Source organism: Rhinoraja longicauda, chromosome 11 (assembly GCF_053455715.1).
Source record: "Rhinoraja longicauda isolate Sanriku21f chromosome 11, sRhiLon1.1, whole genome shotgun sequence".
Classification (NCBI taxonomy): domain Eukaryota; kingdom Metazoa; phylum Chordata; class Chondrichthyes; order Rajiformes; family Arhynchobatidae; genus Rhinoraja; species Rhinoraja longicauda.
The window spans coordinates 11,166,722-11,194,496 of NC_135963.1; the positions used below are offsets into that span (position 1 = coordinate 11,166,722).

The 27,775-nt window shown below is 46.1% G+C and overlaps 1 protein-coding gene across 1 annotated transcript in view; it reads right to left on the bottom strand.

The window, feature by feature from the left end:
- Positions 1 to 27,775, bottom strand: part of abca4b (ATP-binding cassette, sub-family A (ABC1), member 4b) — a 163,714-nt gene that overhangs the window by 106,439 nt on the left and 29,500 nt on the right. Inside the window, exons 7-13 of the mRNA XM_078408264.1 lie at positions 17,050 to 17,247; positions 15,239 to 15,328; positions 12,809 to 13,049; positions 11,071 to 11,210; positions 9,789 to 9,905; positions 7,651 to 7,848; positions 3,607 to 3,812 (exon numbers count right to left, since the gene is read on the bottom strand). Coding sequence (XP_078264390.1) covers positions 3,607 to 3,812; positions 7,651 to 7,848; positions 9,789 to 9,905; positions 11,071 to 11,210; positions 12,809 to 13,049; positions 15,239 to 15,328; positions 17,050 to 17,247 — 1,190 coding nt within the window. The remainder of the gene's footprint in view (positions 1 to 3,606; positions 3,813 to 7,650; positions 7,849 to 9,788; positions 9,906 to 11,070; positions 11,211 to 12,808; positions 13,050 to 15,238; positions 15,329 to 17,049; positions 17,248 to 27,775) is intronic.

Here is a 27,775-nt window from a genome sequence, read left to right on the forward strand (position 1 = left end):
TCGCTGAACACCTTGGCTCAGTCTGCCGGTTGCCAAACACTTCATTCCCATTCCCAAACTGATCGTTCTGCCCTGGGCCTTCCTCCATTGTCAGAGTGAGGCCCAACGCAAATTTGAGGAACAGCATCTCATATTTTGCTTGGGCAGCTTACACCCCAACATCATGGATATTGATTTCTCTAACTTCAAGTAACCCTTGCATCCCCTCTCTCCATCCCTCCCCCACTCTAGTCATCGGACTAGTTTCACTGTCGTCCTGTCGAGTTTCACTGTCTGTATAACTCGTTGTCACCCAGCCCACAGCCAACAATGGACCATTGTGGGCTCAACGTTTCCCTGATCATTGTAGCTTTCTGCATATCTTTTATTCCTTTGTTCTGTATCGCTCTATAATCACTGTCTACATCCTTTCATAAGATCATAAAATCATCAGTGATAGGAGCACAATTAGGCCATTTGGCCCAACAAGTCTACTGCGCCATTCAATCATATCTGATCTATCTCTCCCTCCCAACCCCATTCTCCTGCCTTCTCCCCATAACTTCCCCTGACTCTCAGTCTGACGAAGGGTCCGGACCCGAAACGTCACCCATTCCTTTTCTCCAGAGATGCTGCCTGACTCTCTGAGTTACTCCAGCTTTTTTGTGTCTATACATGATATCAAACCCGCAAACTGACTGGTAATCAACTGCAGGTAGACACAAAATGCTGGAGTAACTGGCAGCATCTCGGGAGAGAAGGAATGGGTGACGTTTCGGGTCGAGACCCTTCTTCAGACTGACCTGGTAATAAACTGCGGTGGCTCACAACAATAGAATGGTGATACTTGTGGCTGATGCATTCTGATGCCGATGTAAAGATGTGTGTAGCTCAGCAGTTTATTGGCCCTTGGTTTCACCTCTGCGCGGAAGTGACATCTGTAAGTGGGGAGGGTGAGGGACGCAAGTGAGGACAGAGATTCAAAGAAAGGGAATGAAAATTGTCTTGCTCTTTAAATAGTCAGACTACTGTCTTGGATTATTGGCCGTTCAATGTAGTTGACAATACTCACACAAGTAGCCTTGTACCAGATCCCCGGGACAAGGCGGGATGCACACAAGGTAAAACTATCTGCACTCAGGCACAGGGCAATGACAAGGAAATAGCTGCACCGAAGCTCTGTGGATTGATGAGCAGGGCGGAATCACTCAGCATCCCCAGTGGACAACTGGGCTTTGTTGTGTGGAACAATCCCGCTTTGTGCGAGGGTTGCTGCTGTCGGACAGAATGCACACGTTCAACTTCAATGCCTCAGCCTCTTGAGGTTTCACTTCGCAGCACAGCCAAGTGAAACCGCTGGAGAGATGCCCATTCGGAAACACGAGCTCCGTGTCATCTCCACCCACTTCTGAATTAAATGTTTCGGCGACCAAGGGGAGCAGGTTATTTGCGTTGTGCGACCTGTGTGGATGAAGAGCTGGGCTCGAAAGGGTCGTATGGGCTTGTATTCACTGGAATTTAAAAGGATGAGAGGGGATCTTATAGAAACATATGAAATTCTTAAGGGATTGGACAGGCTAGATGCAGGAAAATTGTTCCCCATGTTGGGGGAGTCCATAAGCAACGGTCACAGATCAAGAATAAGGGGTAGGCCATTTAGGACCGAAATAAGGAAAAACCTTTTCACCCAGAGAGTTGTGAATCTGTGGAATTCTCTGCCACAGAAGGCAGTGGAGGCCAATTCACTGGGTGTTTTCAAGAGAGAGATTTTAGAGCTAACAGAATCAAGGGATATGGGGAGAAAGCAGGAACGGGGTACTGATTTTGGATGATCAGCCATGATCATGTTGAATGGCGGGGCTGGCTCGAAGGGCTGAATGGCCTACTCCTGCACCTGTTTTCTATGTTTCTATGTTCCTATGGCTCCATGGGAGCTTTACAATTTCCACCTCAACCGTGATAAAATGCTTTGTTTTAGTATGTTTAAACAACATTAATTTTGAACTCTCTCAACTCTTGTGCTCTAATTCTGTTGCAGGCTTACTGATTGAAACACTAACTCTGTTTCTTGGCAGAAGCTGCCTGCTCTGGTGAATATGTTCAGCATTTTCTGTTTTATTACAGATTTCCAGCACTGGCAGTATTTTGCTTTTGACCACAACACAAAGCATTGATTTCATGAGCTGTTGGGGCAATCACCCAGCTGGTAGGACCCACCTCCCTTGCCTCCTGATCACTCTATTGCAAATGTGATTTCAAAATGGATCCCTGTAATTTAAAATGCACCTATATCTTGCCTCTTCCTCCCTAGTCGGTTCAGAGGGCGGCTCAGTGGTGCAGAGGTAGAGTTGCTGCCCCACAGCGCCAGAGACCCAGGTTCAATATTGACTTTGGGTGCTGTCTGAACGGAGTTTGCATGTTCTCCCCATGACAACGTGGGCTTTAGACAAAAGACAATAGACAATAGACAATAGGTGCAGGAGGAGGCCATTCGGCCATGGCTGATCACTCTCAATCAGTACCTCGTTCCTGCCTTCTCCCCATACCCCCTGACTCCGCTATCCTTAAGAGCTCTATCTAGCTCTCTCTTTGAATGCATTCAGAGAATTGGCCTCCACTGCCTTCTGAGGCAGAGAATTCCACAGATTCATAACTCTCTGACTGAAAAAGTTTTTCCTCATCTCAGTTCTAAATGGCCTGCCCCTTATTCTTAAACTGTGGCCCCTTGTTCTGGACTCCCCCAACATTGGGAACATGTTTCCTGCCTCTAACGTGTCCAACCCCTTAATAATCTTATACGTTTCGATAAGATCCCCTCTCATCCTTCTAAATTCCAGTGTATACAAGCCTAGTCGCTCCAGTCTTTCAACGTATGATAGTCCCGCCATTCCGGGAATTAACCTAGTAAACCTATGCTGCACGCCCTCAATGGCTTTCTCTGGGTTCCAACGACGTGTTGGACAAATTCCAACGACCTGTGGGTTTGAAGGTCAATTGGCTTCGGTAAAATTGTCCCTGGTGTGTAGGATAAAACTACGGTGGTGAATGATGGACAAAGAGCCGGTAAGGACTGGAGTTCTAACCTTCCGTGCATCAAGTCGGCTGCGGGAGGCGCCCCCGGGGCAGGAAGGTTGAAGATGGTCCACCAAGGAGAAGGACGACGGTTAGCGGGCCGATCAGATGGAGACGAAGACTGCAACGGGCCTTTATGGCCAAGTGAGTTGGGACCGTGAAACGGTGCCAAATCCTGGCGACTACTGCATAACCTCAGTGGACTGTTTTTATGTATTATGTATTATTATACTTATGTATGCCAATAATCTTCCGATCTGTATGCAAAAAAATAATTTCACCACACCCTGGTACACGTGAAAATAAGGGAACCATTGAACTAGTGTGGGGGTGATCGCAGGTCGGTGGGTCGAAGGGCGTGTTTCCAGACTGTATCGCTAAACTAAACTAAGCCGACGAGTGGGGTTAGAGTCAGACGGACTCACCTTCATCCCGTGAACACTTGAGACGGGCAAGAAATCCCCACCCGTCGCATCGCCGAACCTCGCTAAGAGTTGCCGGTGAGTTTTAGTTTGGGAACTCGTGAATGAAACTGGCCTTATGAATGAAACTGACCTGTCTTTTATTTTATTGGTCCGCTCCACTGCGTCAATGTCCATGCGGATTTTATACTTGACGTGCGTCGGAAGCTGGCTTGACCACGGGTCCAAGTCTGGGAACACAATCCCAGCCCAAAACTTGTTTTCCTCCAGAAGATAAAGTGCTCCGTGGGTGAGCTGCGCTTCGTCCAAGTGGCCTTCAAATTTATCCAGGTTTAGGCACTGCAAATAATCAAAGAGTTTACGACAAGAGTATGCCTCAGTAAATTGCAGAGTGAGGAGATAACGGCTTGTAGTGCCGGTGATTATTTGCTCTACGTGTAAACAGTCATTTATACTTTAGAAGACTCTCCAGCACCTGTTGTAAGCAACTTGCAGATGTTCCAGATAAAAACTGCCTTTTGACCGACTATTGACTAATGAACAAGATACTTAAATGAAGACACCCGAGTTCAGAGAAAAGGCGCCTTCACCCTTAACCCTTGCGATTCCTTCAGCCTATCGCTGATCAAACAGCCAGCACTATTTGCAAAACGGGGAGAGATGGAGAAAGGAGAAAGTGTGCAGGGTTCAAACAGGCGAAGAGATTGGCCCTGGATAAGATCTGGTGGATAAGATGAAGCAGAATCCAAAGAGCTTCTACAAGTACGTTAAGGGTAAAAGAGTAACTAGAGAGAGAATAGGAGATCAACGAGGTCATCTACGAGCAGGGTCACAGGAGACGGGTGACCCAGTCTGAGAAAAGGGCCTCGACTCAAAACCTCGCCTACTCCTTTTCTCCAGAGATGCTGCCTGACCCGCTGAGTTACCCCAGCATTTTGCATCTATCTACGGAGTAAACCAGCATCAGCAGTTCCTTCCCACACCTCTTTCACACTTCCTTCCCGGAGGTGCTGGCTTGTACTCTTACCCTTAACGCTACCTCATACAATTGTTTCATGATTGTACTCTGATATTTCTTGCACTATTTTGGATAGCACCAATCTGCTGTTATGCACTCAGCATTGTGTTTGTTGTTGTATTTATCACTACTGCGCGGATACTATTCACTCTGTGAGCTTCATGTGACCAGAGAATATATATAATATAAGAAAATAACTGCAGATGCTGGTACAAATCGAAGGTATTTATTCACAAGATGCTGGAGTAACTCATAAGATAATTAGGGGATTGGACACATTAGAGGCAGGAAACATGTTCCCAATGTTGGGGGAGTCCAGAACAAGGGGCCACAGTTTAAGAATAAGGGGCAGGCCATTTAGAACGGAGATGAGGAAGAACTTTTTCAGTCAGAGAGTGGTGAAGGTGTGGAATTCTCTGCCTCAGAAGGCAGTGGAGGCCAGTTCGTTGGATGCTTTCAAGAGAGAGCTGGATAGAGCTCTTAAGGATAGCGGAGTGAGGGGGTATGGGGAGAAGGCAGGAACGGGGTACTGATTGAGAGTGATCAGCCATGATCGCATTGAATGGCGGTGCTGGCTCGAAGGGCTGAATGGCCTACACCTGCACCTATTGTCTATTGTCTATTGTCAGGCAGCATCTCAGGAGAGAAGGAATAGGCGACGTTTCGGGTCGAGACCCTTCTTCAGACTGATGTCAGGGGGGCGGGACAAAATAAGACCAGAGAATGTCATTGTACCTGATCTGTCACCTGAATCTGAACCTGAGCTGTTAAATGATTATTACTCATCTGTATTGAGGATGATGTGGATGATTGGGAACTCGGGGAAGTGCAAATAAAGACTTTCACTGTAGCCCAGTTCATGTGACAATAAAGAACCATTGAACCATTTGGAAAGACAATGACTAATTAGAGTTAATCAACACGTCACCCATGCCTTCCCTCCAGAGATGCTGCCTGTCCCGCTGAGTTACTCCAGCATTTTGTGACTATCTTCGGTTTAAACCAGCATCTGCCTAACAATATCGGCCAGTTGTCAAATGTTGCAGATTTGGAGTTGAGTGAGGTTAGATCTTTTTTCCTCAATGTACGAGAAAGCAACACTAACTCACAGTGACATTGCTTCAAAATGTTGATAAGCTTCTAATCCCTTGTGTCAGACAGCTGTATCAATGCCAAGATAACTTATCTCCTGTGTTGATGAGCTCTGAAAACTGTGTGGTTGCTAGGGACTGATGTTAAACCACAGAGCTGATCCAATCTTTATTCTGAAGCATTCACAAAGCTATTTAGTGATGCTGATAACAGTGCAACATGCTGGTAATGATCAGATTAGTGTTGCCTGCAACACTAGCCAAACTGCGGCAAGCCCAGGTCACCAGCAATAACAGGGAAGACGGAGCCCACAACATTCAAATCTCAACATTTCATTAAATTTCCAGCTTCAGGGCTAAACAGTGGTTGAATTATTGTAATGTTTTCACAAATGCAGTGAGTTACAGTCTATATGGAGGTGCACCAAAGGTAGTGGGCAGCAGAGTGGCGCAGCGGTAAAGTTGCTGTCTTACAGCGCCAGAGACCCACGCTCGATCCTGACTACACAGAGTTTGTACATTCTCCCTGTGAGCACATGGGTTTTCTCCGGGTGCTCCGGTTTCCTCCCACACTCCAAAGATGGGCGAGTCTGTAGGTTAATTTGCTTCTGTAAATTGTAAATTGTCCCTGGCGTGTCGGATAGTGCTGGTGTACGGGGTGATCGCTGGTCGGCGTGGACTCGGTGGGCCGAAGGGCCTGTTTCCACGCCGCACCTCTAAAGTGTAAAGTCCAATTAGAGTCAGGCCAGAAGATGGAGCCATCTGGTGCATGGGAACACCAGCATCTCGAAGTTCCAGACCGACGTGATGTACAAATACTTTGTTCCTTTACTGCGACCTAGATTTAGATTTTTTTTTAGAGATACAGCGCGGAAACAAGCCCTTCGGCCCACCGAGTCCGCGCCGCCCAGCGATCCCCACACATTAACACTACCCTACACACACTAGGGACAATTTTTACATTTTACCCAGTCAATTAACCTGCTTACCTGTACGTCTTTGGAGTGTGGGAGGAAACCGAAGATCTCGGAGAAAACCCACGCAGGTCACGGGGAGAACGTACAAACTCCGTACAGACGGCGCCCGTAGTCAGGATCGAACCTGAGTCTCCGGCGCCGCATTCGCTGTAAGGCAGCAACTCTACTGCTGCGGCATCGTGGCAAAACTCTTGGAGCACACTTGTTGCAAGGCAGCAGCTCAAAAGGTAGCTCAGAAATCCTCCTACCCCCCCACCCCACTGTCTCTCCATTCCCCCTTCCCCGAGCATGGGCAAACTGGGGATGACGAAAATAAATGCAGGTCTGTAAATTAATAAGTCGTCCTGAAAAAAATAATAACGTAATAGAAGGTTCCAGTACAAAGCCTATTGGCCTTGTTAACGCTTGTTAAATATTATTTTACTTTGCTGGGTCCAGTAACAACAAGCAGATGCAAAAAATGTTAGAAGCAGTTAATCTCTGCAACACAATCCTGTCTTGATTTAATTTTTGATTAATGATTTCATTAATGATTAATGATCTCATGATTTCATGCAACTCTACAAGATTTTTGATTTTTTTAATTTTTTAATTAAAACTATGTTTACATATCTGTTGTGCTGCTGCAAGTAAGAATTTAATTGTTCCGTTTCGGGACATATGATAATAAAACACCTGTAGGAAAGAACTGCAGATGCTGGTTTAAGAGAGAGCCAGATAGAGCTCTTAAGGATAGCGGAGTCAGGGGGTATGGGGAGAAGGTAGGAACGGGGTACTGATTGAGAATGATCAGCCATGATCACATTGAATGGCGGTGCTGGCTCGAAGGGCCGAATGGCCTACTCCTGCACCTATTGTTTATTGTCTATTGTCTATTGTCTATAAATCGAAGGTAGACACAAAATGCTGCAGTGACTCAGTGGGACAGGCAGCATCTCTGGAGAGAAAGAAATGGGTGACGTTTCGGGTCACCCATTCCTTCCCTCCAGAGATGCTGCCTGACCCGCTGAGTTACTCCAGCATTTTGTGTCTACCATTGATAATAAAACACACTTGACTTTTTTTGTTTTTGACTTCCCTTATTTTCTTACCTCCATATAATCATTGAAAGTCGTGAGTAGCTGGTCGGTAATGTTATAAATATTCTGCCAGCTAAACCTTGCCACTCCGTCTACATTCTCGCTGAATGGCCTGTTGTTTAGGAAGTTTACGATGTCACTGAGTGTCAAGTCCATGTCTTCCAGTTGCATGTTTATGAAATTTGAAACTGTGGGGCTTTTTATGGAGTCCTGTGGGAAATAAAAGGCAAGGAATGTGAGTGGAAAAACATACGGAAGAATCAAACACTTTCCATTACAGGTTATCTCCAAATATTCCCAGGCCTAGTAGAGAGGGCTGAGCCAGGCAACTTCAACTATTTTTTGAGATGGCACATGAAACATACATGTATGATGAAGGGTCTCGATCCGCAAAATCACCCATTCCTTCTCTCCAGAGATGCTGCCTGACCCGCTGAGTTACTCCAGCATTTTGTGTCTATCTTCGGTGTAAACCAGCATCTGCCGATCCTTCTTACACATTGAGTCATAGAGTTTAAAAGTGTTGAAACAGGCCTTTCGGCCCAACTTGCCCACTCCGACCAACATGTCCCATCTACACTCGTCCCACTTGCCTGCGTTTGGTCTATACACCTCTAAACCGATCCTATTCATGTACCAGTCTAATTGCTTCTTAATCGTTGCGATAGTCCTTGCCTCAACTACCTCCTCCGGCAGCTCGTTCCATACACCCACAACCCTTTGTGTGAAAAGGTTACCCCTTCAGATTCCTACAAATTCTTTCCCCCTTTACCTTAAACCTGTGCCCTCTGGTCTTTGATTCCCCTACTCTGGCCAAGGGACTCTGTGCATCAACCCGATCTATTCCTCTCATGATTTTATGGACCTCTATAAGATCACCCCTCATCCTCCTGCACTCCAAGGAAACAGTGTCTCAGCCTACTCAACCTCTCCCTAAAGCTCAGATCCTCGAGTCCTGGCAAATCCTTGTAAATTTTCCCTGCACACATTATGTGCATAAGTGCACTCCTTTAATGGACCACATCAGACAGACTATGATTGTGTCAAAGCAAAGGCAAACGAGAACAAATGTGAAGCCAAAGATGAGGGCAATGCCAACTGAATCCTGACAATATATCTCAGTAGCAGATTCAGCGAGTCATTCCCCTTGCCCTTTCCCCCTTCCACCTATATCCCTCCCTCTGCCTCTACACCTCACTCCTCCTCTCTCCTCATCTGACACCTTTTGTCTCCTTTTCATCTCCAGCCTTTGCCATTTACTCCACCCATCTGCCTATCACCCCCCTCACCTGTATCCACCTATCACTTAGAGTCATAGTGTCATAGTGTCCTAGAGTGATACAGTGTGGAAACAGGCCCTTTGGCCCAACTTGCCCACACCGGCCGACATGTCCCAGCTGCACTAGTCCCACCTGCCTTGCTGGGCTTTGTCTGATGAAGGGCCGCGACCTGCAACGTCGTCTATCCATGTCCTCCAGAAATGCTGTCATCTGGAGTGAAACACAAAGTGGTGGAGTAACTCAGCGCACAACCCGCTCAGTTACTCCGGCGCTTTGTGTTTCACTCAAGATTCCAGTACCTGCAGTTCCTTCTGACTAGCACCTTGTGCAATAGTTTAACATATAATCACTGCCCAGTCTAACTCTCTTACGATGCTCAGTGTGTGAACTAATGCCATGTTAGAGGCATTCATTGCGTAGTGTAGGCCCATGGCTTCCTGAAAATGGAGTAAAGCATGCCATTCTTATCATAGATCGTAGAAATATTCATACCGTAGATCTTTCCACATCGTTAAATTTTCTTGTCAGTTCTCAGGAATGTAGAAATCTCATTGAGAAGTATACCAGCAATTTACAAATCTTGCTTTCCTATGCAGACAATTAATTCTTAAAACAAATGTAAGATTATAATTTCACACGATGAAGGCTCAAGTAATACACGCCTCGAGAAAGAAAACTCCTCAAACCCAGATGGAGAAGATAATGAAAGTAGAAATATGTTACAAATCCTCTGTAATCTGCTGTTATCTCCATCTGATTCAATTGACCATTTCAGATAAACATGGCGACAAAAGTAATGAGTTGAGAGATAACTGCTTGGCGATTAGGGAAACATTTTGCTCTCTTTTGCTCCTTGCGACCAAAACTTACTCGTATCATGTTCATTTGTACACTGTTTTGGAAGAAGTTCCAAAGCTGAGACTTCACCTCCTCCCAGATCTTTCCGATCTGCTTAAGTCTGTGCAGTTCCTCAAAAGTGACATTAGCCTGTGAAGAGAATTCAGAGCGGCATTTGGTGAACAAAGCAAAATCAGGAAAGTAAATATTCAGCTGACAAATACCATCAGCTTATCCATAAGTACTGTTCAGCCATCTTATTTGGACAAGAAGATGTCCGAACAAAACATTATCCTCCATGGTATCACAAAAAGCTGGAGTAACTCAGTGAGGTTTCGGGTCGAGACCCTTCTTTTGGTTCGAACCCAGGTCTCTGACGCTGTCAGGCAGCATCTCAGGAGGGAAGGAATCGGTGACGTTTCGGGTCGAGACCCTTCTTTTGGTTCGAACCCGGGTCTCTGAAGCTGTAAGGCAGCAACTCTACGGCTGCGCCACCGTGCCGCCCATTTATAAAGGCACAGGAATAGACTGAGGGATATGGACCATGTGCAGGAAGATGTGATTAGTTAGTTTGAGAAAATAGGTGCAGGAGTAGGCCATTCGGCCCTTCGAGCCTGCACCGCCATTCAATATGATCATGGCTGATCATTCAGCTCAGTAGCCTGTACCTGCCTTCTCTCCATACCCCCTGATCCCTTTAGCAAAAAGGGCCACATCTAACTCCCTCTTAAATATAGCCAATGAACTGGCCTCAACTACCTTCTGTGGCAGAGAATTCCACAGACTCACCACTCTCTGTGTGAAGAAATGTTTTCTCATCTCGGTCCTAAAAGACTTCCCCCTTATCCTTAAGCTGTGACCCCTGGTTCTGGACTCCCCCAACATCGGGAACAATCTTCCCGCATCTAGCTTCTCCAACCCCTTAAGAATTTTATATGTTTCTATAAGATCCCCCCTCAGTCTTCTAAATTCCAGCGAGTACAAGCCCAGTCTATCCAGTCTTTCCTCATATGTAAGTCCCGCCATCCCAGGGATCAATCTGGTGAACCTTCTCTGTACTCCCACTAAGGCAAGAACGTCTTTCCTCAGGTTAGGAGACCAAAACTGCACACAATACTCCAGGTGCGGTCTCACCAAGGCCCTGTACAACTGCAGCAGAACCTCCCTGCTCCTAAACTCAAATCCTCTTGCTATGAATGCCAACATACCATTCGCTTTCTTCACTGCCTGCTGCACCTGCATGCTTGCTTTCAATGACTGATCCATGAATTGTTCAGATTTTGATTATATCGACATAAAAATCACGTGAACTCACCGCTTTCATCAGCTGCCGTGTTGCAGGAGAATCAGGAGAATACAGAACCTTCCCCATTAGTAGTGGCTTCAGCATGCTCCAGGCTATCTTGGTAGCAGGATTGGACTCCATGTTTTGATTCAATGCATTACAGAAGGGAGCTATGGAAAATTTTAATCAAGCATTAGTAATTCGACCATAGTAGGCCGCTAGTTATTCCAATAAAGATAACCACAATAAAACAAAATCCTCCAAGAATATTCACAATATTTCATTGGTATTCTCCTGGCATTTTCTCCTATTAGTTTACAGTATATATGGATTGCCACCATTTAATGCCCACCCATGTTACTGGTGATGGTGGTGAGGTGCATGCTGAAGCCCTTCTAGTGAAGGTGGTTCCACAGGCTTGTTGGTCGAAGGTGGGGCGTGTCGAGAACGAAGCGGGTACCCTAGTGGATAGGACTGTTCGGTGAACTTTTGTAACTTTGTCGGCGCCACTTGTGGACTGCCAAGGTGAGGTCCTCTAGATTATTTTACCGGGTGGTACGCTAAACAAACCATTTCACTGTAGATAGACACCAGCAGCAAGCGGAGCTGCCATTCATTTGTTGCCCAGTCTTGCTTGACGCTGGAGGTCACAGATTGGAGAGTTGCTATTGAACAACCCAACGAATGTCTGCAGTGCATTCTACAGATGGTATTTTGAAGCATTATCATTCTCTCCACACAATGACAAGTGCGAGGCTAAGGGTCCAATAACCGGCTCGGTGGCGAAGCGGTAGAGTTGCTGCCTTAGGAGCGCTTTCAGTGCCAGAGTCCCGGCTTCGATCCTGACCACGGTGCTGTCTGCACAGAATTTGTATGTTCTCAAAGTAACCTGCGTGGGTTTACTCCAGGGTGCTCTGGTTTCCACCCAATCTCCAAAGACGTACATGTTTGTGGGTTAATTGGCTTGGTATAATTGTACATTGTCCCCAGCGTGTGTAGGATAGTGCTAGTGTAAGGGGATCGCTGGTCGGCACGGACTCGGTGGGCCGAAGGGCCTGTTTCCGCGCTGTATCTCTAAACTAAATCCTGCAATGTAGCTGTTTTTCATATTTGATACACAAGTGAAAACTTTGGAAGCTATTCAACTGGGGAAGAAGGGGGAAATTATTGCATCGTATGGGAGGCGCATTCCCAATCCCGTTGTACCCCTGTACAATGACAATAAAGATATATTGTATGGTATTGTATTGTATTATTGTATTGAATCATCCTCAAACACAGTCTTCCCCTAAATGATGAAGTCAGGATAATGAAGGGGAATATGCCAATGATCATGTTTCCAAACAATGTTGTCTTTAAATTTGTGTAGGAAGAAAATGCAGATGCTGGTTTAAACTGAAGATAGACACAAAATGCTGGAGTATATCGGCAGGACAGGCAGCATCACTGGAGAGAAGGAATGGGTGATGTTTCAGGTCGAGACCCTTCTTCAGACTCCAGAGATTGAAGAAGGGCCTCGACCTGAAACGTTACCCATTCCTTCTCTGCAGAGATGCTGCCTGTCCTGCTGAGATACTTTAGCATTTTGTTGCCCTTAAACTTCTTGGTGTATAGGTTGTGGGCTTGTGAGGTGCTGCCAGAGTAATCCAGTTGAATAAATGCAATGCGTTTCGCAGGCAGTACATACTACAGCCACTGTTTATGGATGGCAGAGGGAATGAAGGTTTACATCTTCAGAGAATTGCAATGATTTATAGAAAAGACTTACTTATCGTGTCATCATAGGTATACGTTGAGTCTTTCTTTGTGTTGTTAATTCCCAGGAAAGCTTTGTAATTGTTATCTTCATACCAGTTGAAAGAGAAGATCCTGGAGCCTCCTTTCTCGGGATAGCCACAGATTAGACGTGAGAACAGGTCTGTCAGCTGGCTGAATGAAGCTGGGCCCTCCTCAGTAAACAACGGGTAAACGACCTGAAGTAGATCTCGAACACTATCCCTTGTGGTGAACTGCATGGAAATGGTTCGCAAAGTACATGTACACAATTATTTCCGTCAACATCACCCATTCGGTTTGATTAAATAAATAAAGCAATGAAAAAAAAAAAAAGAATGAAAAATAAATTAAAAAGAAAAATAATGGTGAATCCTGGAAACATGAAGCTGTTCCGCCAATGCCTGAAAACTCATAAGTTCATAAGTTCTAGGAGTAGAATTAGGCCATTTGACCCATAAAACTACTCTGCCATTCAATCATGGCTGATCTATCTTTCCCTGAAAGGGAAATGAGAGATATTTCTTGGGGGAGCCTTCATGAAGAAATAGGAAGACCTACCAGCTTATTTTCAAATAGTGGCATGGGAAGATTCTGGTCCTTACTGATATATTTATAAGATCTCACCAACGCTATTCTCAGTTAATAATACACAGGGTACATATGACCACTTACAAGAGGAAGTCGGGTCTTTAAGATGAAAATAAGCATCTTGAAAGCTATTGAGATCCTCAAGATCATAAAGATCATGCAATGGGAGTGTACAGAGGGCTTGTGTAAATAACTGACCATTTTACAAACTACCACATCCTCTCCATCAGAGTCCCCCTGCCCCATCTATACAGTCTGCTATTCCCACATTGACTTATTAAGCCATCACAGAGTCCACAGACGTGAGTATAAGCAAGTCACGCTGGAATTTAGAAGATTGAGGGGGGATCTTATAGAAACTTACAAAATTCTTAAGGGGTTGGACAGGCTAGATGCAGGAAGATTGTTCCCGATGTTGGGGAAGTCCAGAACAAGGGGTCACAGTTTAAGGATAAGGGGGAAGTCTTTTAGGACCGAGATGAGAACGTTTTTTTTCACACAGAGAGTGGTGAATCTGTGGAATTCTCTGCCACAGAAGGTAGTTGAGGCCAGTTCATTGGCTATATTTAAGAGGGAGTTAGATGTGGCTCTTGTGACTACAGGGATCAGGGGGTATGGAGAGAAGGCAGGTACGGGATACTGAATTGGATGATCAGCCATGATCATATTGAATGGCGGTGCAGGCTCGAAGGGCCGAATGGCCTACTCCTGCACCTATATTCTATGTTTCTATCCTAAGGAACTGCGCAAAAGCAAGGTGATACCAAGAGTCAATAGGCCAAGTGTCTTCAGGAACTAAATATTAATTTCTAGAGGGCTGCTCTAAACAACCCTGGAAATAAATTATTGGCAGGGAGCAAAAATGAATTCACATTTCCAATTTTTCTGGACATTTCTAACTGTGAAAGATCTGTTTACCCTATTTTCCAGTTGACTTTAACTAATTTTGCTCAGTTGCAAATGCATGTGAAATACCTCACACAGTTCAGGGCATTCTGAAAGAAGCTTGACCAACTAACTCAGAAAAATATGGGCTTCCATTGGGGGAATTTGGAACAGAGCCTTCTTATGGTTCGCAGTGACTGGATGGAACAGAATGTGTAGGAAAATAACTGCAGATGCTGGTACAAATCGAAGGTATCACAAAATGCTGGAGTAACTCAGCAGGTCAGGCAGCATCTCTGGAGAGAAGGAATGGGTGACGTTTCGGGTCGAGACCTTTCTTCAGACTGATGTCGGGAGGGCGGGACAAAAAAAGGATCTAGGTGGAGACAGGAAGACAGTGGGAGAACTGGGAAGGGGGAGGGGAAGGGAGGGACAGAGGAACTATCTAAAGTTGGAGAAGTTAATGTTCATACCGCTGGGCTGTAAGCTGCCCAAGCAAAATATGAGGTGCTGTTCCTCCAATTTGCGGTGGACCTCACTATGACACTGGAGGAGGCCCATGTCAGAAAGGTCAGACTGGGAGTGGGAGGGGGAGTTGAAGTGCTCAGCCACCGGGAGATCAGGTTGGTTAAGGCAGACTGAGCGAAGGTGTTGAGCTGGTTAGCGGAGTCAGGGGATAGCGGGGTACTGATTGAGAATGATCAGCCATGATCACATTGAATAGTGGTGCTGGCTCGAAGAGCCGAATGGCCTACTCCTGCACCTATTGTCTATTGTCTATTGTTAAGGCGGACTGAGCGAAGGTGTTGAGCGGTTAAGGCGGACTGAGCGAAGGTGTCGAGCGGTTAAGGCGGACTGAGCGAAGGTGTTGAGCGGTTAAGGCAGACTGAGCGATGGAACAGAATACTTTATACAGATGGTCTTCGACATTTGCGCCTTAATTCCTTACCTCTTCTAATGTTGAAGATGCATCATTTAAAATTCTTAGCCAAAGATTCAGGTTTATTCCATCAGAATATCTGTTTAGCACTTTTGGGGCCTGTAATGAGAACATAACCTTTGTGCATATTTGAAATCCGGCTCAACACCAAACGTAGAGTCCATTGACTCCATCTACACTTCACACTGCCTCAGTCAGGTCACCAGTATAAATCAAGGATGAGTCTCACCCTGGTCTTATCCCCTCTCCCATCAAACAAGAGGTACAGAAGTGTGAAAACGAATTGCTTCAGATACAGGGACAGTTTCTTCCCAGCTGTTAACAGCCATCCTATTACCAACTAGAGAATGGTCCATCTACCTTATTGGAGACCCTCGGACTATCATTAATCGGGCTTTACTGGACTTCGTCTTGCACTAAGTGTTATTCCCTTTATCCTGTTTCCGTACACTGTGGATGGCTTGATTGTAATCATGTAAGGTCTTTTAGCTGACTCGATAGCAGGCAAGAAAAAAGCTTTTCACTGTAACTCGGTACACATGATAATAGTGAAGTAAACTGAACTAAACTAGGTCTTGTAGCGACCATAGGGATTGGTCCTGAGAGTCGAACCCTCGGATTGGCCAGCAAGGTCACATGGTGGTGCGACCATAGGGATTGGTCCTGAGAGTCGAACCCGCTGATTGGCCAGGAAGGTCACATGGTGGTTTTGGGGCCCAAAACCAGGGAATGGGAAGAGAACTTCGATGTGAACATTTTGAGTTAATGGTTGTCTGTAATCTCATTTGTTATCCTTTGTAATTGAATATTGCTGCCGCAATAAACTTCTTTAACAAAGTACAAGCCTCCAGACTCGCCATAGTCTAAGGTTGCAATCGACTTGGTTCAGACTCATTCTGACATGTTGCTGGACCTCCACCGTCTCTACAGATCTGGTCCCTTGTGTGTGTTGCACCTTTCCTTCAAACAGTCAGGTGTTCAACCATCCATCTTGCATGTTCTGGATTTTGAGTCCTTGCCTCTCCCAAACCTCCCCACCTCTCCCTTGCTCTCTCCACCTTTAAATCGCACCTTAGAGCCTACCTTTCCAATAACCCTTCATTTCTGTCCAGTTCTATTAAGATGCCTCAAAGGTATTCTCAGGTCTGAGTTGGAGAGACCTCCCTGCCCTCTTGCTTATTTTACAACTAACCATTCAAATCCAAGCTGTTCAGAAAATTCATTAATACTGCCTGGATCAATGGAAATATGAAACAATTCGAGCGACTTAAAACAAGTAGTTTCATCCAGAGGATAGACACAGATTGCTGGAGTAACTCAGCGGGTCAGACTGCATCTCTGGAGAAAAAGGATGGGTGATGTTTCAGGTCGGAAGCCTTCTTTAGTCTGATGAAGGGTTCTGACCAGAAACGTCATCCACCCTTTTTCTCCAGAGATGCGGTCTGACCCGCTGAGTTACTCCAGCACTTTGTGCCCATCTTCAGTACAAAACCAGCATCTGCAGTTCCTTCCTACTAATTTCATCCAGAAGTCAATGTAACTATAAAATCGGGCAATGCCTACATGCGATGAAGATACTAATCAGTAAATAACTACGTTCCAGCTATGATAATAAACGAATGAATGAATGAATGCTTTATTGTCACATGTGACAAGTCGCAATGAAATTCTTTGCTTGCACACCCAAGGTATGCAAATAGTCGCCCATAAAGGGCGCTTACAAAGTTACAAAGTATCCATGCCAGGTCCCCCTTTGTTCTCCCCCCCCCCCCCCTCCTCACGGCAGTCCCCCCCCTGAGTGAGCTGAGTGATGGTCCTACCATTTGGAAGAGTTTAAAGAAATCCACGTTTTCATAAAGTGCATCCTCCACCATCTGGAGTCGTTGCTGAGAGAGGACACACATCCCGTTGAGAACCGTGGCCAATCCTCGCCGACTCGAGAAGATGATGAAGCGGCCAAGGAGGGCCTTGTTGCAAGCTATCTCCTTGAGGGATAGATCTGGAATTCCATGAGCAAACTGGGAGAAAGGAGAACAAGCGGTGTTACAGTTAGCATTCCCAAGCACTTACCATCACGAGGACATAAGGTGAGAAGGAGGGGAAATGTAGTCAAGTCAAGTCAAGTCAATTTTATTTGTATAGCACATTTAAAAACAACCCACGTTGACCAAAGTGCTGCACATCTGATTAGCAACAAAAAAAAAAGAAACATACAGTGGCAGGCAGCCAAACACAACGGCGCGGCCATCTTGAACAAAATGTTTAACTAAAGCAGAATGGTGTCCCGCGGCCGCGCCGCACCGGGCGATGGAAGGCCCCGCGGCCGAGCCACGCCGGACGATGGAAGGCCCCGCGGCCACACCGGGCGCTGATCAGTCCCGTAGGGATCTGTTGACTGGTTGCATCGCGGTCTGGTTCGGCAACTCGAACGCCCAGGAACGAAGAAGATTGGAAAAAGTGGCGAAGACTGCCCACTCCATCACGGATACTGACCTCCCCACCGTTGAAGGGATCTACATCAGTCACTGCCTCAAAAAGGCAGCCAACATCGTCAATGATCCACACCACCCTGGCCACACTCTCATTTCACTCCTGCCGTCGGGAAGGAGGTATAAGAGCCTGAAAACTATAATATCCAGGTTCAGGAGCAGCTTTTTCCCTGCACCCATCAGGCTATCAAACACCACAACCTTTAAATAAGCTCAGAACTCTATACACCTGGGGACATTGTTTTTGTCCTTGCAATATTATCGTTTTATATTTCTGCACTAAACTTTTTGTTGTTGTTTATTATCTGTTGTTCTGCCGCAAGAACGAATTTCCTTGTCCCATTTCGGGACATATGGCAATAAAACACTCTTGCACCTTGAAAGATTTAATAGGAACCTGCGGGGCAACTTTTTGCTCGGTGGTTGGTATAGGGAACAAGGTGCCAGAGGAGGTAGTTGAGGTAGATATTATAATAATATTGCAAGACATTTGGACAGGTACATGGATAGGAAATGTTCAGAGGGATATCAGTCAAATTTGGCCAAGTGGAACCTACGTCGATGAGCCACCTTGGTCAGCTTGGGCAAGCTGGGCTGAAGAGCCTGTTTCCGTGCTGTTTGGCTCTTTGACTCAATGACATTTCACACGGTCCGTGAACGAGCTATTGCTGGACTGGTTTCCTGTGCAAGTAAAAGGAGATTATAGTGGAAGGAAGTCAAGTCCTCAGAAATATTCAAAAATGTTGCAGTTTTGGAGGTGTCAGATCCTAAATACATTTGTATAAATAGTTTTGTAGATTTTATGATCTGATTTGTACATATTTTGGGATGAATGGAAGCCATTCTAATGCTGGCCTAGATGGCTTCCCAATCCTTACTTGTGTTCAGTTTTGGTCACGGTGTATAAGATCAAGTGTATAAGACCATGCCACAAAGGTCCGTGTGGAAACGCACACCACCAGATTCAGGGACAGCTTCTTCCCAGCTGTCATCAGGCAACAGAATCATCCTACCACAACCAGGGAGCGGTGCTGAACTACCATCTACCTCTTTGGTGACCCTCGGACTATCCTTGACCGGACATCGCTGGCTTTACCTTGCACTGAACGTTATTCCCTTATCATATACCTGTACACTGTAAATGGGTCGACTGTAATCATGCACTGCCTTTCATATTTTCATATTTCAGATACAGCGCGGAAACAGGCTTTTTCGGCCCACCAAGTCCGCACCGCCCAGCGATCCCCGCACATTAACACTATCCTACACACACTAGGGACAATTTTTACATTTACCCAGTCAAATTAACCTACATACCTGTACGTCTTTGGAGTGTGGGAGGAAACCGAAGATCTCGGAGGAAACCCACGCGGGTCACGGGGAGAACGTACAAACTCCTTACAGTGCAGCACCCGTAGTCAGGATCGAACCTGAGTCTCCGGCGCTGCATTCGCTGTAAAGCAGCAACTCTACCGTTGCGCCACCGTGCCGCCCCTGACTGGTTAGCGTGGAACAAAGGTTTTTCACTGTACCTCGGGACACATGACAATAAACCAAACTGAGCTGAACTGAGCCGGTGTCTCTGGCACCGTGAGGCAGCACGTCTACCCCAGCGTCGCGGTGCGGTGCGGCCCTGTGTAACATGGTTGGCATGGCCGCCCTGGAGCCAGCGTAGGATGGAGACAAATTCCTGTGGAAAGCTGATTGATGTTTCTGACTCACCGGTTTTGTAAACCACGTACAACTGTGGTTGATTAAACCTTCTTCTCGTACACCCATCAGTAACACGGGATTAGAAATGCGAACAAAATGTGATAGATCTATTGAGACACATCGCCACGATCTCAGCCATTACATTTTCCAACAATCTTCATTTACTAAACCTACTAGACTATTCCCGTCCAAGTTGGCGCCCAACCCAGGTGACTATTTGCCTGCTAGCCACAGAAGCAGATCTACAATCACATATTACAACCACTCCGCACTCTTAAATCTCTCTGCACACTGTAAATGGCTCAATTGTAATCATGTATTGTCTTCCCTCTGGCTGGCTAGCACGCAACAAAAGCTTATCACTGTACCTCGGTACACGTGGCAATAAACTAAACTCAACTAAACTAAACTGACGTCTTTCACAGAGTTGCAGGTTTCGGACAAAAGCAGCTCAGGAAATCGACCTACTTTACAACTCCTATCTAAATGAAGTTAACAAATGCCTCGCAGCTAAGCAACCAACAGCAGAAGCTTGTGGATGCCACTGGCTTTATCAGAGAATCAAGATTAGCTTTTCAAATATGATCAATGTATCATTCTTCAATCTCTATGAATGCTGGCTGGAGATGCCTTTAATCTAATGAAGGTACACAATTGTGTTGCTGTGAAGGCACCGATAACTGAACGTCAACAAATATTTTGTGACTAATTACACTTTGGTGTCAGGGTAATTGGATTTCTGCTGTGTCAAAAGATTCATTATGTGAATGCCTGTCACAGAAGGGTCAAATACCAAGATGTTGAAAGGGCAAAAAATGGGAAGAGCCGTGATTTTTGTTTGTTGAAATGTGTCCAGGTCATTTTGTTTTGGAATTTTCCTCGAATTGATGTCTAACAATTCCCCCTCTGCACACTCCTCCGCCCCCATCTCTCCAACTGAACGCAGATAACCAGAAGCCCCAGGTCCTGTGGGACAGTGCTGCTCTGCAAGGCAGCTGCTCAGCAGCTGCTCGGCAGCACATACACACCCAAAGGGAGATGTGGGTTATGTGGTCACCTCCCTGTTTTTATAAGGTTCCTGGCCAACAGCATCGTAATGTTAGACTGAACTCCCCACGCAGGCTGTAGCCTTAGCCTCTCAAGCACTCCCGCATGTCACTCCATGCACGTCAACGAGTTTAAATTGCAGTATAGTTTAGTATAGTTTAGTGATACAGCGTGGAAACAGGCCCTTCGGCCCACCGAATCCCCGCCGACCAATGATCGCTAGTTCTATCCGGCTCATTAGGGACAATTAACTTAGAAACCTGCACATCTTCGGAATGCGGCACGGTAGCGCAGCGGTAGAGTTGCTGCTTTACAGCGAATGCAGCGCCGGAGACACAGGTTCGATCCTGACTACGGGTGCTGCACTGTAAGGAGTTTGTACGTTCTCCCCGTGACCTGCGTGGGTTTTCTCCGAGATCTTCGGTTTCCTCCCACACTCCAAAGACGTACAGGTATGTAGGTTAATTGGCTGGGTAAATGTAAAAATTGTCCCTAGTGGGTGTAGGATAGTGTTAATGTACGGGGATCACTGGGCGGCACGGACTTGGAGGGCCGAAAAGGCCTGTTTCCGGCTGTAGATATATGATATGATATGATATGAAACCAGAGCACCCGGAGAAAACGAGATGACAGGAAAAATGAGAGGACACAGTATGATGAAAGTGGAATGAGAGGAATTAGTTTAGCTCAGAGGTACAGCATGGAAACAGGCCCTGTGGCCCACCGAGTCTGTGCTGACCAGTGGAGGACAATTTTCTGGATGCTTTCAAGAGAGAGTTAGATAGATCTCTTAATGATAGCGGAGTCAGGGGGTATGGGGAGAGGGCAGTAACGGGGTACTGATTGTGGATGATCAGCCAGGATCACATTGAATGACAGTGCTGGCTCGAAGGGCCGAATGGCCTACTCCTGACCTATTGTCTATTGTCTATTGACCAATGATCGCCCATACACTAGTTCTATCCGACACCCTCGGGACAATTTACAGAAGCCAGTTAACCGTCAAACCTGCATGCCTTTCAGATGTGGGAGGAAACCGGAGCACCCGAAGAAAACCCATGCAGTCACGGGGAGAACATACAAACTCCATACAGGCAGCACCCGTAGTCAGGATCGAACCTGGGTCTCTGGCGCTGTAAGGCAGCAGCTTTATCGCTCTGCCGCCGTGCCACCCAGATTATGCTTTAATAAAAAATTCTTTTTTATAACAAAACCATTTTGCATCATACAATTTATTGAAATGAATGCATTCTACTTTGAAATGATTATTAGTTGATTCGAAGGGAAGAGGCTCAGGAAAGAGTCTTTCTGTGACTATTCAGCTACTTTCACATATTGAAAGGTAAGAGATCACTACGTGCATGTAGCTTTGCTCCAATAATTCAGATCTGGGAGCAACAGCTGCAAAAATGAATACAGGACAGACTGGAACAATAACCCCAGCATCTGAATTTGAATCTGAATCTGAATCTGAATCAACTCCCGTATATCGGCAAGACCAAGCGCAGGCTCGGCGATCGTTTCGCTGAACACCTCCGCTCAGTCCACCTTAACCTATCTGATCTCCTGGTTGCTCAGCACTATAATTCCCCCTCCCATTCCCAATCTGACCTTTCTGTTCTGGGCCTCCTCCATTGTCAGAGTGAGGCCCAGCGCAGGTTGGTGGAACAGCACCTCATATTTCGCTTGGGTAGCTTACACCCCAGCGGTTTGAACATTGACTTCTCTAACTTCAAATAGTCCTTGCTTTCCCTCTCTCTCCATCCCCTCCCCATTCCCAGTTCTCCCACCAGTCTCACTGTCTCCGACTACATTCTATCTCTGTCCCGACCTCTCCCCTGAAATCAGTCTGAAGAGGGGTTTCGACCCGAAACGTCACCCATTCCTTCCCTCCAGAGATGCTGCCTGCCCCCGCTGAGTTACTCCAGCATTTTGTGTCTACCTTCGATTTAAACCAGCATCTGCTGTTCTTTCCTACACATCTGAATCTGCGCAATTGTTTTACTGTGGTGGCAAAGAGGAAGTGGTTCCTCAAATAGCAGTCTGACATTGGGAATACTGAGAAATCAGACGTAAATAGCACAGGAATGCTGCAAACAATGTGGAGGGGGGGTTACAGACGTCAGGCATAGATAGGTAGAGGGGTGAGAAAGGGAGATTCATTGGACTTGAAATTTACTCGGAGAAACTGAACTGACAGTGTGGTAGGAAAAATGAGAGGACACAGTATGGTTAAAGGGGAATGAGAGAACTTGGTTTAGTTTAGTCTAGTTGAGAGATTCAGCCAGGAAACAGGCCTTTCGGCCCACCAAACCCATGTTGACCAATGATCACCCGTACACTAGTTCAATCCTACACCCTAGGGACAATTTACAGAAGCCAATCAACCTACAAACCTACACATCTTTGGGGTGTGGGAGAACTCAGAGAAAACAGTCACAGGGAAAACGTATAAACTCCATACAGACAGCACCCGTAGTCAGGATCGAACCAGGGACTCTGGTGCCGCAAGGCAGCACCTTTACTGCCGCGCCACTCTGCCACCCTGCCACCCTATATGCACCCAAATTTTTGAAGGCAATTAGAATGTTAAAAATCATGAAGCTAAATGAAACACAACAGGAAGGAAGTTATGCTAACCCCATAGAAAAAAAGAAATTGGATAATACTCCACTAAAATATTCTGCTCATTTTTGAGAACCGCACTTTTGGAAGGGTGAGTACGGACTATACGAGGGGGAAAGGGGAGAATGGAGCATTTGCAGAATGGATGGGCTGAATGGCCTCCTTCCATGCTGTAACATTGCAGGGCTGTGTGGAAAGCAGGAGAAGGAGATTCCCTGAGATGAACAACCTGTTTCCCCGCTCCATCGTTCTACCATCCCTAATTCACGTCGCATTGTGATCCCTCACGATCACGGACTAAATACAAACGTTTGCGTCATAAGCAGCATTTGCCATGGCGACATAAGGAGGTGTTTACTTTGGTTTGGAGATACCGCATGGGAACAGTCCCTTCGGCCCGCCGGATCCACGCCAACCATCGGCCACCCGTTCAGAGTAATTCTATGTTATCCCACTTTTACACACATCGGGGACGACTTACAGAGGCCAATTGGCTGACAAACCCGCACGTCTTCAGGAGGGAACCGGAGAACCCAGAGGAAACCCACAAGGTCACAGGCAGAACGTGAAAGCACCTGACGGTCAGGGTTGCAACTGGGCCTCTGGTGCTGTCAGGCAGCAGCACTACCAGCTGCACCACTATGCCGCACAGTGTAAATTTCTCAAATTTTAATACAAGCCCATTTTATGGAAAGTTTCAAGCTTGGTGGTTTAGAGAGAGGAGGGCGTGTGTATCAAAAAAGGGAAAAGAATGAGCTCGAGCCAGTCATGCCCTTGTGATTTCTCAAACTGTTTCACAAAGGCATGGCTGTACAGGGGTGCAGCGGTAGAGTTGCTGCCTAACAGCACCAGAGACCCGGGTTCAATCCTGACTCCAGGAGCTTTCTCTACGGAGTTTGTACGTTCTCTCCGTGACCTATCATATCATATATATAAAGCCGGAAACAGGCCTTTTCGACCCACCAAGTCCGTGCCGCCCAGCGATCCCCGTACATTAACACTATCCTACACCCACTAGGGACAATTTTTACATTTACCCAGCCAATTAACCTACATACCTGTACGTCTTTGGAGTGTGGGAGGAAACCGAAGATCTCGGAGAAAACCCACGCAGGTCACGGGGAGAACGTACAAACTCCTTACAGTGCAGCACCCGTAGTCAGGATCGAACCTGAGTCTCTGGCGCTGCATTCGCTGTAAAGCAGCAACTCTACCGCTGCGCTACCCTGCGTGGGTTTTCTCCAAGTTCCCCGGTTTCCTCCCACATTCCAAAGACGTACAGGTTTGTAGGTTAATTGGCTTGGGATAATTGTAAATTGTCCCTTGTGTGTGTAGGGTGGCGTTAGTGTGCGGGGATCGCCGGTCGGCGCGGACTCGGTGGGCCGAAGGGCCTGTTTCCACGCTGTATCTCTAAACTAAACTAAACTAAACTAAACTAAACCAAAGAAGAATCTTTGAATTGTGGTATCGGAAACATACCGTTTACCCTGCATGCAGCGTAATTCCTCAGACAGCAATGAGATAAATGACCAGACAATGAGACTTTCTGGTGACTTTGGTGACGGACTATGCTCAGCACAAAGAGAACTCTCCTGCCTTTCTTAATAGGCAGGATCTTGAACATTAACCCGAGAGGGCAGTGTCCTCGGTGGGAAGTCAAACCACTTTATACCGTCTCACTGCCAGCAGCTTTGCATCAATCCTTTTTGCCCGTCGGGGGAAAAGGTATAGAAGTGTGAAAACGCACGCTTCCAGATTCAGGGACAGTTTCTTCCGAAGATAGACAGAGTCTGAAGAAGGGTCTCGACCCGAAACGTCACTCATCCCTTCTCTCCAGATATGCTGCCTGTCCCGCTGAGTTACTCCAGCATTTTGTGTCTATCTTCAGTTTAAACCAGCATCTGACACAGTTCCTTCCTAGCTGTTATCAGGCATCTGAACCATCCTACCGCGACTAGAGTGCAGTGCTGAACTACTATCTATTTCACTGGGGATCCTCGGACTACCTTTGATCGGACTTTGCTGGCTTTACGTTGCCCAAAACGTTATTCCCTAATCCGGAGCACAAAAATATTCCCTCAGTCTGAAGAAGGGTCTCGACCCGAAATGTCACCCATTCCTTCTCTCCCGAGATGCTGCCTGACCTGCTGAGTTACTCCAGCATTTTGTGAATAAATACCTTCGATCTGTACCAGCATCTGCAGTTATTGTCTTATATTCCCTTATCATGTATCTGTACAGTGTCAATGGCTCGATTATAATCATGTCTTTCTTTCCACTGACTGGTTCGCATGCAACGAAAGCTTTTCACCTCGGTCGGTACACGTGACAATAAACTAAAACTAAAACGAGAAAATAAACAAAGCTAAAAACTTTAGGCACACATCAGGTAGGTTGGCAGCAGAACTGCTTTAGTGCAGAATTGGTGACAAATACACTTTGACACTTTGACATCAAAGGAAAGCAAAGTTTTACATATATGTAGCACCTCTCACATCCCTTTCACTAAATTCTTCACACCTTACGTAGGTAACTTTGAAGTGTAGTTGCTGTGGTAACACGGGGAACTGTTGCAGAGCAGCCCATCTGAAAACAACAAACTCCCTCCGGCTATAATATGATGAAGACCGAACGAAGCAGCTCATTTTAGAAAATCTGATCGAGGGATAAACATTGGCCTAGTTTCCGGGAGAGCTTTCCTGCTCTTTTTTGCAACGTTACCACCTGTATAGGAAGGGTCCTTGGTTACCATCTCAGCTCACACCTACCTGATGGTGCACAAAGTCAACATAACGTTTTGTGCTCAGGTGTGGGGCTTGAACCCTGGGCCTTCTGATTCAGTTGCACCATAGCTCACGGGGTTTCTTCACCTCGTTAACACCAGTCATACACTCGTCCAGGTAACGTCAATGATCGGAACATTTGTTTTCATTTAATTTCGATCGGTGGCGCAGCAGTAGAGTTGGGTTCACCAGGGACCTGGGTTCAACCCTGACTACGGGCGCCATCTGTACGGAGTTTGTACGTTCTCCCCGTGACCTGCGCGTGTTTTCTCCGAGATCTTCGGTTTTCTCACACGGTGGAGTAATTGTAGGTTGGCTTGGTAGAATTGTAAATTGTCCCCAGTGTGTGCAGGTTAGTGTCGGCCCCAGTAAATGATCCCTAGTGTGTGTAGGGTGTGCGGGAATCGCTGGTCGGTGTGGACTCGAAGGCCCTGTGTCACGCTGCATCTCCATACTAAACTAATTTCATGGTAAATAACCCACTTTATTCCCAAAATGTAAAACCCAGGACTGTGACACTTCAACATTCTGGCAGATACGTGTGAAACATGAAGACATTGCGTAATTTGTTTACAGGAATACTATTGGAGACTTAGCCATTTGTCATAACCACAAGCACACAGTAATACACACTGGTCAAAGAACACTTGTCACAAAAGTGCCAACAGTTCTTTAGGAAGTCTCTGTTTGAAGCTTCTAAGATGGCTCAGTCTGGGTAATTTTGAATCAAGGCATACTTGGATGTTTTGTCATTATTTTATTATTTGCATATGAAAGGGACCTTTAGCGCAGTGTTCCAGTGTTATTATTATCCCGCCACTGTCAGTCAATGTCGCTTCCCACACTGGGGCATTCCATCTGTTGAAGAATTCGAGGCCACACACGGAAAGCAAAAGGGAACATTCTGATGCAGATTGCAATTACTTCAACGCTCAGACATTCAGGGGATGAAGGGCTGTCTTGTGCTTTCATTTTGTGGTGAAGCACAGCACTCCTCATCAGATTCTCGACAATGTTGCTTTTCAAACTTTGTTTTTTTTTCTTCTTCAATTAGAAATTGTTTTCAATTTCAGTTCTAGAAAGAAGTGAAGGGCATGCAGGGAGTTCAATGTTGTTTTTTGTGTGGGTTTGGCGTGATACCTCAACTATGAAGAGTACGGGGAGTTCCTGTTATGTGAAAGGTGTCACCTAAATAAATACATGGTGTTATTGGGCTTTTTTAAAATAAGTGATAGGAGCAGAATTAGGACATTTGGCCCATCAAGTCTACTCCACCATTCAATCATGGCTGATCTATCTCTCTCTCCGAACCCCATTCTCCTGCCTTCTCCCCATAAACCTCGACACCCATACTTATCAAGAATCTATCTACCTCTGCCTTAAAAATATCCATCGTTAAACAAATGCTTCCCTATTCTCAGTCGGCCCAGTTTATGTAGTTTATGTAGCATCTGCAGGTATAGCAGGTGACCTCGATAACCAGGCAGCCACCATACTCGTTCTATTCCATTGCTCCAGGAGACCGCTGGTTGGGGATGATGCTTTATCTCATATTTTCATGCACAGGGAGGACGTGCAGAGACAAAGAGGATGCTGGAGAATGCACCAGCCCAGAGTGATGAAGCCCTTGGAATATGGGCGCATCAAAACCTAAAAACAGCAAACTGCCACCATCACACAAAGTGAGATAGAAATTTGTATCCTTAAGATTTTAGAGATACAGCGTGGAAACAGGCCCTGTAGCCCTCACCGGACAGTAATCACCATGTACATTAGCACTATCTTACACACTCGTGACAATTTACAATTCTTACCAAAGCCAATTATCCTACACACCTGTACATCTTTGGAGTGTGGGAGGACACTGGAGCACCTGGAGAAAACCCACG